This window comes from Eulemur rufifrons, chromosome 17, assembly GCF_041146395.1.
Source record: "Eulemur rufifrons isolate Redbay chromosome 17, OSU_ERuf_1, whole genome shotgun sequence".
Lineage (NCBI taxonomy): Eukaryota > Metazoa > Chordata > Mammalia > Primates > Lemuridae > Eulemur > Eulemur rufifrons.
This window is the reverse complement of record NC_090999.1, coordinates 23,963,302-23,981,118: the sequence shown is the minus strand read 5'-3', so window position 1 is coordinate 23,981,118 and position 17,817 is coordinate 23,963,302. Positions and strand designations below refer to the sequence as shown.

Sequence of the window (17,817 nt, the reverse complement as noted above, 5' to 3'; positions counted from 1 at the left end):
TCTCTTTTTTGTTCCCTTGGTCTATATGTCTGTTTTTATGCCAGTACCATGCCTCCAATTTTGTTCTTTTTGTTCAGGATTGCTTTGGCTATTTTGGGTCTTTTGTGGTTCCATATACATTTTAGGATTTTTTTTTATATTTCTGTGAAGAATGTCATTGGTATTTTGATAGGGATTGCATTGAATCTGTAAATTGATTTGGGTAGTGTTGTCATTTTAACAATATAATTCTTCCAGTCCCTGAACATGGAATATCTTTCCATTTTTTTGTGTCCTCTTCAGTTTTTTAAAGTGATGTTTTATAGTTTTCCTTATATATATCTTTTACTTCCTTGGTTAAATTGATTCCTAGGTATTTTATATTTTTTATAGCTATTGTAAATGAGATTGGTTTCTTGCTTTCTTTTTCAGATGGGGGTTCACTATTGGCATGTATAAATGCTAGTGATTTTTGTATGTTGATTTTGTATCCTGCAGTTTTGCTGAATTCTTTTATCAGTTCCAACAGTTTTTGGATGGAGTCTCTAGGTTTTTCTATGTATAAGATCATGTCATCTGCAAACAAGGATAATTTGACTTCTTCCTTTCCAATTTAGATGCCGTTTAGTTTTTTCTCTTGCCTGATTGCTCTGGTGAAGATTTCCAGTATTATGTTGAATAAAAGTGGGGAAAGTGGGCATCTTTGTCTTGTTCCAGATCTGAGAGGAAAGGCTTTCAGTTTTTCTATGTTCAATATGAAGTTAGCTGTGGGTTTCTCATATGTGGCCTTTATTGTTTTGAGGTGTGTTTCTTCTCTATACACCTCAAAATTTTGGGGGGTTTTTTATCATAAAGGAATGTTGAATTTTGTCAAATGCTTTTTCAGCATCTATTGAAATGGTCATATAGTTTTTGTTTTGGGTTCTGCTAATGTAATATAGCATGTTTATTGATTTTGTGTATGTTGAACCATGCTTACATACCTGGAATGAATCCCACTTGATCATGGTGAATGATCTTTTTAATGTGTTGTTGAATTTAGTTTGCTAATATTTTGTTGGGGATTTTTGCATGTATGTTTGTCATTGATACTGGCCTGTAGTTTTATTTTCTTGTTGTTTCTTTCTCTGGTTTTGGTACCAAGGTAATGCTGGCCTTGTAGAATGAGTTTGGAAGCATTCTCTCCTCTTCAATTTTTTGGAAAACTTTGATTAGTATTGATATTAGTTATTTAAATGTTTGGTAGAATTCAGCAGTAAAGCCATCAAGGCCTAGACTTTTCTTTGATTGGAAACGTTTTATTATAGCTTTGATCTCATTACTTTTCATGGTTTGCTGAGGTTTTCTATTTCTTTTTGGTTCAATCTTGAAAAGTTGTATGTGTCTAGGAATTTATCCATTTCTTCTAGGTTTTCCAATTTGTTGGTATATAATTGTTTGCGAAAGAATAGAAACTTCTAATGATTCTTTGTATTTCTGTGGTCTCAGCTGTAATGTCTCCTTTTTAGTTTCTGATTTCATTTATTTGGATCTTCTCTCTTTTTTTCCTTAGTTATTCTAGCTAAAGATTTGTTGATTTTGCTTATCTTTTCAAAAAACCAACTTTTTGTGTTACTGCTCTTATGTATTTTTGTTAGCCTCAATTTCATTTATTTCTGCTCCAGTATTTAGTATTTCTTTCCTTCTATGAATTTTGGATTTGGTTTGTTCTTTTCTAGTTCCTTGAGGTTCATCATTAGGTTGTTTATTTGAAGTCTTTCTACATTTTTGATGTAGGTATTTATTGATATAAACGTCCCTCTTATTAATGCTTTTACTAAATCTCATGGATGTTTGTGTGTTGTATTTTCACTTTCTTTTGTTTCAAAAATTTTTTTTTAGTTTCCTCCTTAATTTATTGATTGACCTGTTGGTTGTTCAAGAGCATGTTGTTTCATTTCCGTATGTTCATGTATTTTCCAAGGTTACTCTTCTTAATGATTTCTAGTTTTATTTCATTGTCATCAGAAAAGATACTTGATATGATTTCTACTTTTGTTTTGAATTTGTTGACACTTGTTTTTTGGCCCAAGATAGGCAAGACAGGTCTAGTGATGGTGAATTCACTCAGCTTTTGTTTATCTGGAAAAGATTTTATCTCTCCTTCATATTTGAATGATAATTTTGCTGGATTCAAAATTTCTTGGATGACAAGTTTGTTTTTTCTTTGAGGACTTTGAAAATGTCTTTCCATTCCCTCCAGGCCTGTATGGTTTGCATTGAGAAGTCTTTTGCCAGACAAATTGGAGCTTCATTATATATTATTTGCTTCTTATCTCTTGCTGCTTTTAGGATCTTCTCTTTGTCCTTGATCTGTTAAGAGTTTGATTCTTACATGCTTTGGGGTAGTCTTATTTGGGCTGAATCTATTTGGTGTTCTAAGAAGACCTTCCCATACCTGGCTATTTATATCTTTCTTAAGTTTTGCTATTCTTTCTTATAATAGGCTTTCAACCCCTTGCTCTTGCTTAGCTCCCTCTTGAACACCAATAATTCTTAGATTTGTTCTTTTGAGGTAATCTTCTATATCTTGTAGGTGATCTTTACTCCTTTTTTAAAATTTTTCCCCTTCTTTTTTCTCCTCTGTGTATTTTCAAATAGCCAGTCTTTGAGCTTGCTGATTCTTTCCTCTGCTTGGTTCATTCTGCTGTTGAGAGCCTCTAAAGAGTTCTTCAAATGTATTTCTCAGTTCCAAGATTTCTGTTTGATTTTTTATTATTTCAATCTCTTGGTTAAATTTCTGTGATAAATTTCTGAATTGTTTTTCTGTGTGATCTTGGAGATCATTGAATTTAAGTTTCCTTTTAAGTTTAAGTTCCTTTTAAGTTCCTTTTCCATTTAAGTTTCCTTAAACCTGCTATTTTGAATTCTTGGTCAGAGAGCTGACAAACTGCCATCTCGTTAGGGTCAGTCACTGGATTTTTGCTTTCTTCTTTTGGGAATGTCGTGGTTCTCTATTTGCTGTTGTTTCTTGTGGTTATATATATGTATCTTTGCATTGAAGGATTACTTATTTCTATTTTCTTTCTTTGGCTTGTTTTTGTTTTTACTGAATATATTTTCTTAGCAAATCTTCACTGCTAGGTCACTGCCTCCTTTTAGGCTCTCTACTTGGTACCTTAAGCCCAGGTGTGCCTCTGCTCCAGTAAGTCCAAAAAGCACTGCCTTTTCCACATGTAGAGTTCCCACAGAAATTATTCTCACAGTGTGGGAAGGCCCAGGGAACCTGGGGAATGAACCTTCTACAGCATGGTGCTGCTGAATAGACATTCTGATTTGTCATCTCCTTTGGCCAAGTTACTTACAGAGCAGGGTTTCTGTGGCTGGGGATAGTAGTTCCACCTCTCCCATAAATCTCTGCTTGTCCTTAGGGATATTTCTCCCTTTAGGCAATCACAGTGTTTCCTGTGGGTTAAGCCTAGGGCCGGTCTTCTGCCAGGGAACCCAAGAAGATGGGGAAGCTGATCAACCACCTCAATTTCACTTTTTCCATTGTAGAAACTGTCAGTTGCGGGGAGATATTCCATGTGCTTGGTGGTGGGCAGAATGGGGGAGCATGATGTCACAGATGTTGAATTCTGATTCTCCTACCATCTCCTTGTAGTTTTTCCACTGCTCCGTGGTCCTGTGAAACTGTCTCATCCTCATCCTTGAGCTCTGTGTTGTTGCTGGTATAGATCTCATATTGTATATTTGGTTTTGTTTTTCTTTGGGGAATAGTGAAGCCAGCTTGCCTCTATTCTGCCATTTTGGAACCAGAAGTATCCAGAAACTTTTTTTTAATGTTAATCATTTATATTTCTAACAAAAATAAGTTTCATCTACCTAGTTTTTGCTTAAATCTTCCAATACCATTGTATAGTTATTACAAATGATATGTACTAATATTAAGGTAGTGAGTAAACAGATATTGTTTAAAGTAAATTCTCTATTGAATTTTGAAAAATATATTTAACCTTTTCATAAGCAAAATAGCTAAAAGATTATAACTTAAAATGACATTGTAATAGGAACTGATAGCAAATCTAATACTGTGAGTGTTTTCTTTAATGTGGAAAAGAGAGTAACAAATTTATAGTGTGAAAATGATGTATTAAAAGGAGACTAATCGTACTTTGTATGCCCAAAGCTAAGTTTTGATTATATGTTTATTCATTTTAAAAGTTTATAAAGCTACTAATGGAAAATTAAGGGCCTGTGCTGTACAAATGATATGTTTTTATGTTATTAGTTATGTTGGAAGATTAACATTTCTTCCTACCTTATCAGATGGTTACATGGATCAAGTGACATGGGGTAGGATAGTGCTTTGACGACTATAAAATCTTAACTATAAGGAATCATTGTGCCTTAAAGAGAAATGGTTAAACTTAAAAATATTCATTAAAAGTATATCTAGGCGGGGCGCGGTGGCTCACCCCTGTAATCCTAGCACTCTGGGAGGCTGAGGCGGGTGGATCGCTGGAGGTCAGGAGTTCGAGACCAGCCTGAGCAAGAGCGAGACCCCGTCTCTACTAAAAATAGAAAGAAATTATATGGACAACTAAAATATATATATACAAAAAATTAGCCGGGCATGGTGGCGCATGCCTGTAGTCCCAGCTACTCGGGAGGCTGAGGCAGTAGGATCGCTTAAGCCCAGGAGTTTGAGGTTGCTGTGAGCTAGGCTGACGCCACGGCACTCACTCTAGCCCGGGCAACAGAGTGAGACTCTGTCTCAAAAAAAAAAAAAAAAAAAAAAAAAAAAGTATATCTAGAATTAATTAGGATGAACTTTGCCATTTTATCTTTAGTAAGAAAGGGTTGTATTCCTTAATTGTCAAATTATTTCACACAATAAATATTCTTTTACAAATATATGAAGCAATGTCTCACTGACATTTCAATGGTAGCTTGACTTTATAGGTTCATTTTCATTTGAAATGCTGCCATAGTTAGCCTAATTGCCAGTCTGTTAGCAACATGGCCATACTCAGAGCTAATATTCAGACTTATCTGCCAAGAGAGCATAGGTTGATTTCTGACACTTTAGACAAAGATAAAACCTTTCCAGAGTAAGTGAACTAGTTCAGAGTTTCTACAACGATATGAGGACAGTAAGGGATTGTTTAAGGTCACAAAATTAACATAATCATCTACCTAAAACCCCAGTTTTACTCAATGGTAATTCGCATAAAACATCCCTTTTGTATTGAAACAAGTAGATGTACTATGAGTAGCCAGATATTTACACATTATTAATGTAAAATGGAGGTCTTCACTTTCTTTTAATTGCCTCCTTGTTTTTCCTTCCTGACACACACACATTCCCCCTCTCTCAACCCCCTCTCCTTCTTTTCCCCTTTCTTCCTCTTCCTTTGCCTCGCTCCCTTCTCATGCATGTGTTCAGGCTTCTGCCATTAGAATTACATCACTGAAAAAGTTTGAGAACTAATGTAATAAAAAGAGCTGCTTGGTGATAGATACACAGTAGGATCTTAATAAATATTCATCTTGCCTATTCACCTATCACTTCTTTCCTTGTGTTCCATATTTTCAGACTATTCTTGACCTGCGCAATAATCAGGTTTAAGGTAAATAGCAAATAAGATATAAGGTAATAGGCCCCACAAGATTATAGTCATCACTTTACAGTGTGTAACACAAGGTATTTATATAAAGTTGACTATTTCTCAGGGAAAAAATAGAGCATGAAAATAAATTTACACAATTAAGGCTTTCTAAACTAGAATATTCCACTCTTGGAAATACTGGTTTTAAATGTATATTTCAGTATCAAAACTGCTATTCAGATATAAAGAAAGAATAAATTGCTTTTGTATTATAGTTATTATTTGGCATCCTGCTATAATTGTTTTCTGAAGGCTATATATGCTAATGACCTGACTTTTTATTTGTCGGGAAGAAGGAAAACTTCTCTTTTGCCCCCGGAAGCTTTGCTGAAAGATCAACTCACAATAAGGCAGATTAGTAAGAGAAAAAGATTTATTTACTGTGCGCACAGGGGGAATCAGAGTGATTACCCAATATCCCAGTGGGGTCCAGAAATTTATATACCCTCATTTTAGATGGGGGAGTAGAGATGAGAAATATAGGTAATTCTGTTTGGGGGAATAAATGGTTACTAGGGAGGATGAGCAGATACTTGGGAGAATGAATGGATGGGGGAAACAGATTGACTTGTAAATGATTCTCTTTGGAAATTAAATTAACCTGAGAGACAGGTATTATTTTTAAAATGGTTTGGGCCATGTCTGGTTGCATTCTTGATCTTTCCTGCAATATATCTGAGATACCAGGAAGGGAATGGGAAGTCAATTGTTCTTTTTAAAATACTCTTTATACTAAGGAGTCATATATTGGGGTGAAATTTCCTGAGATCCTTTAACTTCCATAGGAAATCTGGGTATCATGCATACCCTAGTCAGTAAAGTACTGGGCATAAACTTCTTAGAAAGGGAAATAAGTAGTACTTCTTTAAGAACAACAGTTGTAACTATATGTAACTTGCCATGATAACTGATAATCAAGCATAGACTTCTTTGGGGATGACAACATTAAAGAACAATTTATCTAATATTTATAATGTGAAATAATGCTTATTTTCTTGAAAATCTACTTTTATTTAGTTTGGGAACCCGTTGTTTGAATCTGCTTGGTTTCCAGCAGTTTATGGGCGATAATGATATGACATCAGACTTAGTTGATGAAGGAAAAGAATTAATCAGGCGAGGTAAGATATGTCTTTTAAACTAAATGAAGAGAAATTGCTAAGTGCTCAAACTGAAAAAACAAAATTAATGTTTGTATAATTTGTAAATAATTTTAATCTATCTTAAGAAATTATAAGTCTGGGCATGGTGGCTCACACCTGTAATCCCAGCACTTTGAGAGGCTGAGGTAGAAGGATTGCTTGAGGCCAGAAGTTCGAGACCAGCCTGAGCAAGAGTGAGATCCCACCTCTACAAAAAATAGAAGAATTAGCCAGGCGTGATGATGTACACCTGTAGTCCCAGCTACTTAGGAGTTTGAGGCAGGAGGATCACTCAAGCCAGGAATTTGAGGTTGCAGTGAGCTCTGGTGACACCACTGCACTCTAGCCCAGGAGACAGAGCAAGACCTTGTCTCCAAAAAATAAAGGGGAGGGAGAAATTATAAATTAATACAGTTTTTAGCTAAAAATCGACATACAGCCTTCTTAGAAAAAGACTAGAAACGTAAATACTTATTTTATTTGTCTTTAAGAAATTCTGAAGCATAAATTATTGGTATGTCTGAGATTAAATAATGCCCTTGAATGGTCTTGGAATTGTTTTCATGTTTGCATTGAAACATATTTGCCAAGCTCTATACAACTATAAAACTCATTAAGGAACCATCAGTTTGATACTGCATGGGAAATCACTCAAGCCAATGCTATTTTTTAAGAATGTGATGATCATTAACAGCCTGTTAGAATATATGGCACTCTACTACGATCAAATCACAAAACTAGATATATTAAATCTACTGATGTTGAAATGATGGTAGGATGGAGGGAAAAAGCTCGACTTTTGTGACATTGTTTCTTAGACATTCTCCCTACCTAGGCCTGGGGCTTTTGTGTGATCATTAGTTGAATGAAATTGTATTGCAGCTCCAAATAAGCTAGCATAGACTTCACTTGCTCTCATATTAGACCACATATGGCGTATCACATCCAGTCCTGCCTAAGATTTTTAAGAATAAGACTGATAAATTAGAAGGTATTTAGAGAAGAACAGCCAGAATTATGAATCTGTAGAACATAAAGTGAAAAACACTGTGTTTATAACCTGGAGTAAAGTAACAAGGGAAAAGACTTTTATACAGAAAGAAGTATGAACTTAATTTAGAAGATAGGACTAAAAGAGAATAGAAGTTACAGAGAAACTCAGGTAATTGTAAGACAGAACTCTTTTCATCACTACAGTTATTTGAACAGAGACTTTAGGACCATCTCTAACAAAAATAGAGAAGATGGACCTATTGGGTGAGATGACCTCTTAGATCATTTCCAACAGTAACCTATTACGTTTGATTTTTTAGTAATTTAAAAGAAATATTAGTCATAGCCTGATAGTTTTACTTCAGTTATTCTGTGTCTGGTTAAACCACATTATACCAAATTTGAGACCATTTTCTTGTTTCCAGAGAAGAGAAAAAGGCAAAGGCAAGAAGAAGGTGAAAATCGAAGAAGAGTAAGTACAATATTGATTAAATTGCTGTAACCTAAATATTAATGTGAAATATCTTAAGAATCCTACTGATTTGGAATAATTGGCTCTAGATATAGAACAGTGGGAAAAATGGCACAGGATGTATTTTTAAAGAAAGGAAATTTTAATACTTTCAGATATATATGCTAGGTGTCCCATGAGACCTGTAAAAGTCACTAGTAATAAATTACTTCATTTGTATTCCACATCAAGCAGCTTCTTGCTTAAGGTAGATGCTCAGTGAATATTTGTTGAATGAATGAATTCATGTAGTCTTGCTATTAAAGTGGTTTTGATTGCTTTAAAATTGTTATGCTTTTTTGTAATATGACACTAATTTTATTCCTCTTCAACTTTTCTTCAGTTCTCCATTTGCTGAGGCAAACTAACCTCCTAGAGAGTGAAAAGGCAAAAAATGAGAAAAATAATCTAGTCACAGTTACCACAAATTGTTAACATCTGAGTGTATCTATACTGGCAAAGTTAAGACAGGAGACTTGACAGTTGTCATGTATCTTAGTATACGTCATGTGAAAGAGAGGTCTTTTCTTTATTCTGGAAAGTATAAGTAGAACCAAAGAGTAGAAGTTACTGGAGATAGCTTGCACCTCTCTATAAGAATTTCTAATTTCCACAGTTTAACAAAATTGCAGTAGGCTGCACAAACCCAGAAAATTACACGTCATCTAGTCAGCCAAAAAGCATCTTGCACAGATTTTTAGAACAAGACCCTTCAGTGCATGGGAAGTTGCATTAGGTGACCTCTAATGTCTCTTTGAAATGTAAGAATTTGATGAGTAGAATCCTAGTTAACATGGTTTTACCATGCTTATGATAACTCAAAATGCTGTGTGAATCTCACTCTAATTATGTTTGTATAAAACTTTAATTTTGCTATTGAAAATGACTTTTCACTTCTCTAATATTTGTAGTTTATTTAAATGAAAGAAAATTTTGTTAACATCTTATCAGTCATTATGGGTTCTTATAACTTTTACATGGTTAGGATAAGCTTGCAGTTCCAGTATTTTTTTGATGTTTTACGTAGAAGAATACTTTAACATAATCATAGTTAACAAAAATGTTTATAAATGTCTTCATTTTTAAAAGTTAAAGTTTATAGAGACTGTGACTTTACATGTAAAGATAAAAACATTGACCTATGATTTTTTAAAGGTACTATGATAATTATACTGATTACTAATGAATTTCTGATGAAGAAGAAATTATATTATTCTGCATATATAATCTGTTGACATTGATGAATTATTTTTTGTTCTTTTGTTGTATATGCATTTATGTTTCTTAGGAATGGAAAGAACGTTATGGACACAATAGAGAAGATTCCACCAGGAACAGAAATGTTCATACTGACCCAAAAGAGTTAAACTTCTCAGATATTAATACCAACCGATGTAAGTAGTTTATTTTCTAGTTTGCTTAGAAATTTTTTTTCTTATGCTTATTGTCATGGCGACTGAGAGTTAGGATACTCATTCAGAAATGCCTTTGTAGAATTGTAAATGTACATTTGCACTGACCTTCCTTTCTCACATTCCTCAGTATAAAGAAGGAAGGGGAAATTCAAATATGCATTCTGATAGGGAAAGGAGAAATTGAGACATCAAATGAATAGCTGTATGTATATTAACCTAAATAATTTAAGCACTTATCCCAGATGTGTTCTAGAGAAGTATTTATTTCTACCATGTACTTAATATTTTTCTTCACTTTTCTATTAACAGACATAGGTTATTCAGTTGTTTTTATAATAACTTATTGGCTGACCCATGTATGTCAGACATATTCCCAAGTATGCAATGATACAAAGAAGATAAATTTCTTATCCTTAGGATGCTTATAATTGAGTGAGGAACTGACACCAGGCAGAAGCCATTGCTCACCAGGGTGGGTTAGGAAACCTTCCCATATCATTGACCCTACAAATGTTCATCTTTACTAATAATAAAAAATACATTAATGTGACATGAGGCCCCTGGGTAAGTGCAAGAAACCTGTTTTTGCTTAGGACCTTGCACTGAGTAGAAGGCAGAGGTTGTTTGTCTTTGGGAGAGATTTCAGTTTGCTGAGAGAGACTCACCACTAAGACTTCAGTGCACAGGGACCTGCCTAACACTGAGAGTGGAGCAGGAAAATTGAGCAACTTCTCCCACCCAACTACAGGTTTTGTAGTGACCAAGCAACAGTAGTCTACTGTTGGAGGAGGAGTAGAAACATGGAAAGGGACTCCCTCTGTGGCATATGTATGCAGGGACTGCTAAATCTGAGAATAGGAAAAAAATACTAAGAGAAATCATCTTCCAGATGGGCCCTACTAATCACAAGGTAATAGCAGTTCATCGCTGGAGAGATGTGAAATATGTAGGGACTTAAGGTAACTAACCCAACAATAAAGTCCAAACCCAGATCAAGTATAGATTAGATTGATTCAATCTCTCAACACTGATGATCTAATAGAAGTATGCCCATTCTGGGCATAACAATTATGTATCTCCATCTCTTCTTTTATATGTAGTGTCTGGCATTTAACCAAAAATTATGAGATACATAAGAAAGTAAGAAAATATGAGCTGTTTTCAAAACATAAAATAGTCAACATACTAGACCTAGAGATGGCTCAAATGTTGGAATAATCAGACAGTGCAGTGACTTGAAAATAACCAATTAGTATGTTAAAATATCTAATGGAAAGCTTAGACAATGTACACGAACAGATCAAGAGGAATTTCGCCAGAGAGGTGGAAACTATACAAAAGAGATAAATGGAAAATGTTAGAAATATTTAATGATGAACTATTTATAATATTGTAAACTTGTCATGAAAGGTATGGCAGGAGGATACCTACCTGATGCTGAAGGAACTCAGCTTGGGGAATGGTAAAAGTGTTCTATCTTGGGAAAGAATTTCTGTAATAAAGAAATATTTCTGTTATAAAGAAATACTTATCTGAGTATTTAGGATTGAATTGTACATAGCCAGGTGAAGAGTGTTTTAATCAGAAGGAAGAGTGAATGCAGGACATTGTGGCATAAGAGAATCATTGGGGAGATGCATGTTTTTCTCTGCAACTAGAGCCTAAGCATGAGGAGGTTGATAAGAGGGGAGGCCACAGAGATGGTCAAGGAACAGATATTGTCATGCTCAAAAGTTTGTATTTTGTCCTGAAGGTAAGATTTCAGAGTGGGAAGAAGCATGGTAAGATTTTTGGTAGAATAAATAGAATGCTAAAGCTTTAGTTAAAGCTAGAAAATAGAGGGAGGATTCTGTAAAGAGATTTTGTTGCTTGCTTACCACAGAGTGGAAGTTTACAAATAGAAAGATCTGGAATATGGGAGAATGGTTGAGAGAAGAGGTGGTGCAAAGCCTAAGTATGAGTTAGAGGGATCCTGGTGTAGGGTGGGTAATTGCTATTTGCTGAATAAATGAGAGAAAAGATGGAGAGACATGCATTTAGGGCAGAGTCCAAGATGACAAAAATGTAAATATGATAGAATTGGCTTGCCTTAAGTTTTTGAAAAGAACCGTATCATAAAGTTGTTTTAAAGCTACTTGGACTGCTCAAAACAATATTGTGAGAATTTAGATTGTTTATGAAGAAATCCCCATCCACACAGAGAAGGGAGAGTTAGTTTTCTGATCTGTGCTGACTAGTATGATAATCATTAGCCACATTGTGGCTGTTGAGCAATTGCAACATGGCTGGTGCCCCATGTTGAAAGGATAATATTTTGGATATATTAGGCTAAATTAAATATATTAAAATTAATTTCACCTGTTTCTTTTCACTTTTTAATGTAGCTACTAGAAAATTTCAAAGTATCTATGAGGCTTGTATTTTATTTCTGTTGGCTAGTACTGCCCACACTCTTGCCTTAATGGGAAGAAGGCTCAGGCCTTTCTTGAAGGCTTGAGTTGATTGCACCTTAAAGTCCTAGCCAAGAAATGAGATTCACTGTGAAACCAACTGAAACTTGATGTGATAATGAAGAACTTCAGCTGTTGTGATACCACAGTTAAATATTAATTCTGAGTTATATTAATTATGTCTTTGCACTGTATCTGCTTCTGAGCTTATACTAGCTGCAAAGCTAGAAAACTTTTCCTTGCTATTCTCTGTATATTGTTTTTAATTTTAATCAGATTTTTAAGGAATCATGTAGTTGTTTGTCTTCACAGTGAAAATTCAGATTCGTTATAATCTTGATTTTTCTTTTTGTAAGTCCATAGACTGTGACCCATAAATTAAAAGACAATAGGGAAATAGATTTTTTTTTTCCTTCCTTTGCAGCAGCATCCAAATATACCAGGACTAATAATAGGACTGAAAGGGATCGAATAGAACTTCTCCAAGATGCAGAACCTTTGGATTTTAATGCAGAAACATTCACTGATGATCCCCTTGAACCTGAACCAAGAAGGTATGTTCTGGCTGTGTGACATTTTGGCTCTGGCATTCCTCTGAAATTTTAATAACATACTGACTTGACAAGGTTAAAAACAAGTGATAAGTAAAGGTAAAAGTAAACAAGTGATAAAGTAAGGGAAAATGTTCATCTTTACTAGTAATAAAAAATATATCAAGTAACTTTTGATACCTTTTTATACCTTATAATGCTTTTATATTTAAAAAAAAATTATAGTATCCAGTAGTGGTAATTGAAATTAGTAACTTTAGACAACACTAATGGTATTATAAATATGAAAGAATTGAAATATATAGCAAAGAATCATAACAATATATGCCTATTTCTGACTGTCCCATTTGTGAAATTTATTATACCTTAGTAAGAGCTGCATAGCCATGTTTCGGTGTCAGACCCTATTCTCAGCAGTTTAACAACAATATCATATTGTATGGTTGCAATCCAATTGTATTTCAGCCCAGAGAGGCCCAGTAAATTGCCTAGATTCACACAACTTGTGAATTCAAACCCTAGTACTCTGGCAACAGAGTCTATGCTTTTAGCCACTATGGTATGAGGAAATAATTAAACAAAAGCAAAATATCTTATGCATGAAGATGTTTACTATACTATTGCCTATAAATAGCAAAAAGCTTAGAATATTATGTTCAATAATCAAGAGTGGTTATTAAATTGATTAATCTCCTAGATGTATCTTATATTCCCCTCTTTCTATATCCCTCACTCCGTCATGTATGTATTCTAGGCTCTAAAACAGTTGCTGGTTGATTTATAATTAAGTCCTTTTGGATAATTTCCTGGGAGGGTAAGTTTCTGCTTTCAGCTACTGAATAGATTTTAAGCTGTAAACAAATTATGTAGCAACTTCCTTTTAATGTGTTCTTGTTTTTCTTTCCTCCTTTATTATTTTCGATTGATGCTTCAGATCATTTCTTAATGTTCACCTTTTAGGTATCAGCCTGGTGGACGATATCACTCGATGTCTTATGCCGGAATATTTGATGATGTGTAATGCCTGAAAAAATTTATGGAACAGCTAACCAATATCAACACATCAATCAGTTCAGCCTTTATGAACATTCTGTGTACTCTAGGATTTCCTTTTTACTCTCAGTGAAAAGTATCAGGATAACAAAAAAGGCACTGAGAATTAATTATATCTTAATAATAGTTTATTGCTCATTGAATAGAATATTGTCTTTTCTAACAAGATTTATTACATACCATTCCCTAAGCATCTGCCTTAGAAGTACAGTTACAGTGGAAGGATTTAATTCATGGTAAGGATAAGAATATGTTGACAATGTGTAGTGCAGTTTGTTTCAGATTAATTTTTTTTCAGGAGAGTTAAAGGTTCAAGGAAGCCATAAGTCATACTAAATAATATTATACAGTTTTATTATTGTAATTTACATTTTTGTTATTAAAAAAATGTTTAACCTGTATTTCCCAAAGAAATGTAAGTGAATGGAGACCTCAAATGATAACCATATTCATAAAATCCATGTCTTAAGACTTACTTACCAGACATAACTAAATGTAAAAAGTGCTTTTTTAAATCTATTTGCAAATTAGTGGGGTTTTTGCATGTATAATTAAGATTATACTTCAACTGATAAGTGTTAGTGTCGTTAGCATGTATACTATAATCAGATGATATATTATTCTTTTAGTCCTCTGTAGTAACTGGATTTGTTTATGCATTTGGTATTGCTTTGTAAAAGATTTTCATTTCAGAAAGCAATGATCATTTTTATCATTTAGCATATTAAGTGTTGATCATGTCATTCAAGGATAAATCTTAAACATTAATGGTAAATAGTTTTTTTTTTGTTTTTTTTTGTTTTTTTTGTAGCCAGAGAGTTCCACAAAATTCTCTAATATTTAAAGGTGCCTGGTTATATTTTTTGATAAAAAAAAAAATGTGGTTATTCAAAGGTAAAAAGTGAGTCCATTTGCTGTTATTACTGACACTTAAAATATGGTTTATAGAAAACAGAAAATGATATTAGAATGGAAATGTGTAGTCATAGCTTGGTTAAACATGCTTATTATTTAAAATTGTTTTAACCTTTGTGTTTAAGCCAAAGTTAGGTATTATATTTCAAAGCACCAGTGAACATGGTTGAGTGCAACATGCTTATAGAGAGTTTTTTATGTCTGTGAAATACTTGCAGCTCTTAGACAATTCATGCTACATTGGGTGACCATACTTGAGATTTCCCAGTATAGTCTCAGTTTAACACCTGTTATCTTTTGTAATCATTACTATTGCTCACTTTCACTCTCAAGTATCCCAGTTTGAAAATAAATTATATGGTCACCCTAACAATATGATTATATGTTTCTTGAAGGCAATCTTTCCCTGAGTCATAAATTTAAAATTTTTATTTTCCTCTTGAATGAGTGTCATCATGTAAATTTTGAAAAGACACAGTTGTTTGTGGGTACTGAAAGGAATAGTGCATTATCCTAATTATCTGATTTTTTTGATCTTTTGAGTTTTTATGATCTTTGATATTAGATTCCCTTTAAAATTATTATCAATGGATAGATTTACTCTCAGTTGAAGGTCATATAAACTGCTTATTTGAGGGAACACACACACAGCTTTTTATCGTGAAGTATGGTCAAAGAGCAATAGAGAACAGGCCAGGAGCAGAGATAATATAACTGTTTGCAATTTCATCATTGACTCATTGAGTACCTTGGGCAAATCATAACCTTTCAGTGCCTCAGTTTCTTCATTTGCAGAATGAAGATGATATTTGTTATTTACCTACTGATCTACCTCACAAAGCTATTGTGAGGGAGTTGAGTTGATGTTATGTACTAGAGTTTAAAAAGATAAAACAAGTTGTTAGCTGTGCTGTTTTTCATAGTGGTACTTGAAGGTATTGGATAGGGGAAATGATCTTCCCAGAAAGTGGTCCCATTTCTTGTTATTACAGCAACACTTACAAGTCCTCAAAGCATACACTCTTTATGGACTAATTCATTAAAAGTCCTGTGAAAATAGTGTTGTTTTATTTAGTCTTTGGGTTTACCTTGGAATGTTTTCTTAAATATGATGTTTCTCATCAGGTTTTGTCATGAAACTCAGATGTTGTTGAAGTAGAAGCAGAAAAAGGGAGAAATTATCCAGTTACTTTTATAACTATCTTTTATTAATGCCCTAAAATAAATTGATAGGAATGTGTACGAGACTGTTACCACTTTCCTTTATTATTAAATTTTTATGGTTGTAATAATTATAGTATATATACATATACTTCACAAACACTATAGATCCCTTTATGACTTTTGAGTTACTTTTAAAATAATATTTGGGTGTTTCAGTGATTCAGAGTAATTTTTTAAGCAGAACTTGTCTTACAAGATTTTATGTGTAATCATATAGGAAGGTTATTTTGCTGGGTAAATTTGAGTTCAGAAGGCAATGATTTAACGATTGAAGAATGAGTTCATGGCTGGAGAACTAAGTTCATATTTGTTAAGCCACCTTGTGTGAAAAACCCTAGGAGGTACAAGAAATTTTTGTTTTGAGAAGCTTATTAAAATGTAATGACATCTGCAAAATATTACTACTAAATTCATAAACTTTACATACAAAGTACATTTCCTAAAATTATTAACAGCAATTATTTTTTGATGTCTTTGTTACATGATAATATCTGAGTCAAATTTTCTAAATAATTTTTAAAATAGTTGTTAAGTAAGTATATTCAGTAAGCCAATAATTTAGAATAACCATTGCGGAAAATAACAATCTATTAATTTCATGAGTCACCTCTAAGTTACTAATTAACTTTTTTTACTACTTAAATAACATTATCATCAATAGAGCATTTTTGTAAAAAACATAAGAAATAAAGTATGACTCTAATTATTAAAATTTACTCTTACCAAATGAATACAAGGGCTTTAGAATAATTTCATCACACAAGAAGCCCTCATTTCACAAAAGTGGTAAGACCTAAGTCAAAAAATTCAAGTGTTTTGCCTTTATAAAGAATAGATCAGAGAATTTGGCAATCCAACTTTGAAAAAGAAATGCTACCAGTTGATTGTTTTGTATTCTATTGTTTGATTATATTATCGGTTTTGGAAATTTAAGCTGTATGTGTACCCAAATTAAATATAGATAGGAAAGTCAATATATATAGTTTTTTTAGAGTGTATTTAGCATATTAATGAAGGAATTTAATTTATGTTCGTTAACAAACTTCATTTTATAGAGCTTTAATAGGTTTAGGGAATGTTTTTGATAGTGTACTGATTATTGTATAAAGAGAAAAATAAGCTCTCCAATTCACACTGTTCAGAAAGGTGAGTTTTGTACCTGTGATTTGAATGGACCATGCCTAAAAAGTCACAAGAATAAGTATATTTGCACTAAGAGACAAAACCTCTCCTTGAAAAATCTTAACATACTTGAATCTCTAAAGTGTAATGGATTGTATTAAGAAGCAAATGGATTTAAGGTTTTGTCTTTCCTTTCTTTTCTTATTTCCTTTCTCCTTTTACACCTTTTTTTGTTTCCGAGACCTCTCTTTATAATATGATTTTTAATGTGCTGACAGATTTTTCTTTTGTTTGTTTTGTCTGCACAGTTGTTTTTGATGAGCAGTATACTCAAAGTGAACTAGTTTCAGCTACAAATCCCACTACTTGAAATAGCAGTATTGTACCTAAAGTAGTCAAACAGATTTTGCTAAACAACTAAGCAACATCTGAATGTAAATGTGAAGTATGCTGAGTCAGTGTGTTGTCTTTTAGGTCAGTAAGAAGGGCATTTGAGTAAAATGAATCATTTTTCAGTGTAATGTTTTTGCATAAAAATAGATTTCCAAAAAAATATGATTATAAAAAGACCCAAAATATTAAGAATCTTGAGACCTCTTTTTACAAAAAGGCATTAATAAATAACATTCATCTTCAGAATTTTTCTTTGGAAAGTTGGATCAATATAAGAAGAAGAGACCTTTTAAAATGTGAATTCCCCTCTCCGTGAGGTACTTCTTTCCAACTCGGTGACTTTTTCCTGTCCAGAGATCAGGCAGCGTTTTCCCCTTTCCCAGTCCTAGAGATGAGGCCCTGTGAGCCATTTCTCCCA

The 17,817-nt window shown here is 33.4% G+C and overlaps 1 protein-coding gene across 1 annotated transcript in view; it reads left to right on the top strand.

Moving 5' to 3' along the window:
* Positions 1–13,821, top strand: part of LMBRD2 (LMBR1 domain containing 2) — a 43,597-nt gene extending 29,776 nt beyond the window's left edge. The window contains exons 14-18 of the mRNA XM_069492139.1: positions 6,648–6,751; positions 8,191–8,237; positions 9,565–9,670; positions 12,566–12,695; positions 13,653–13,821. Coding sequence (XP_069348240.1) covers positions 6,648–6,751; positions 8,191–8,237; positions 9,565–9,670; positions 12,566–12,695; positions 13,653–13,713 — 448 coding nt within the window. The 3' untranslated portion in view covers positions 13,714–13,821. The remainder of the gene's footprint in view (positions 1–6,647; positions 6,752–8,190; positions 8,238–9,564; positions 9,671–12,565; positions 12,696–13,652) is intronic.
* Positions 13,822–17,817: the final 3,996 nt, after the last annotated feature.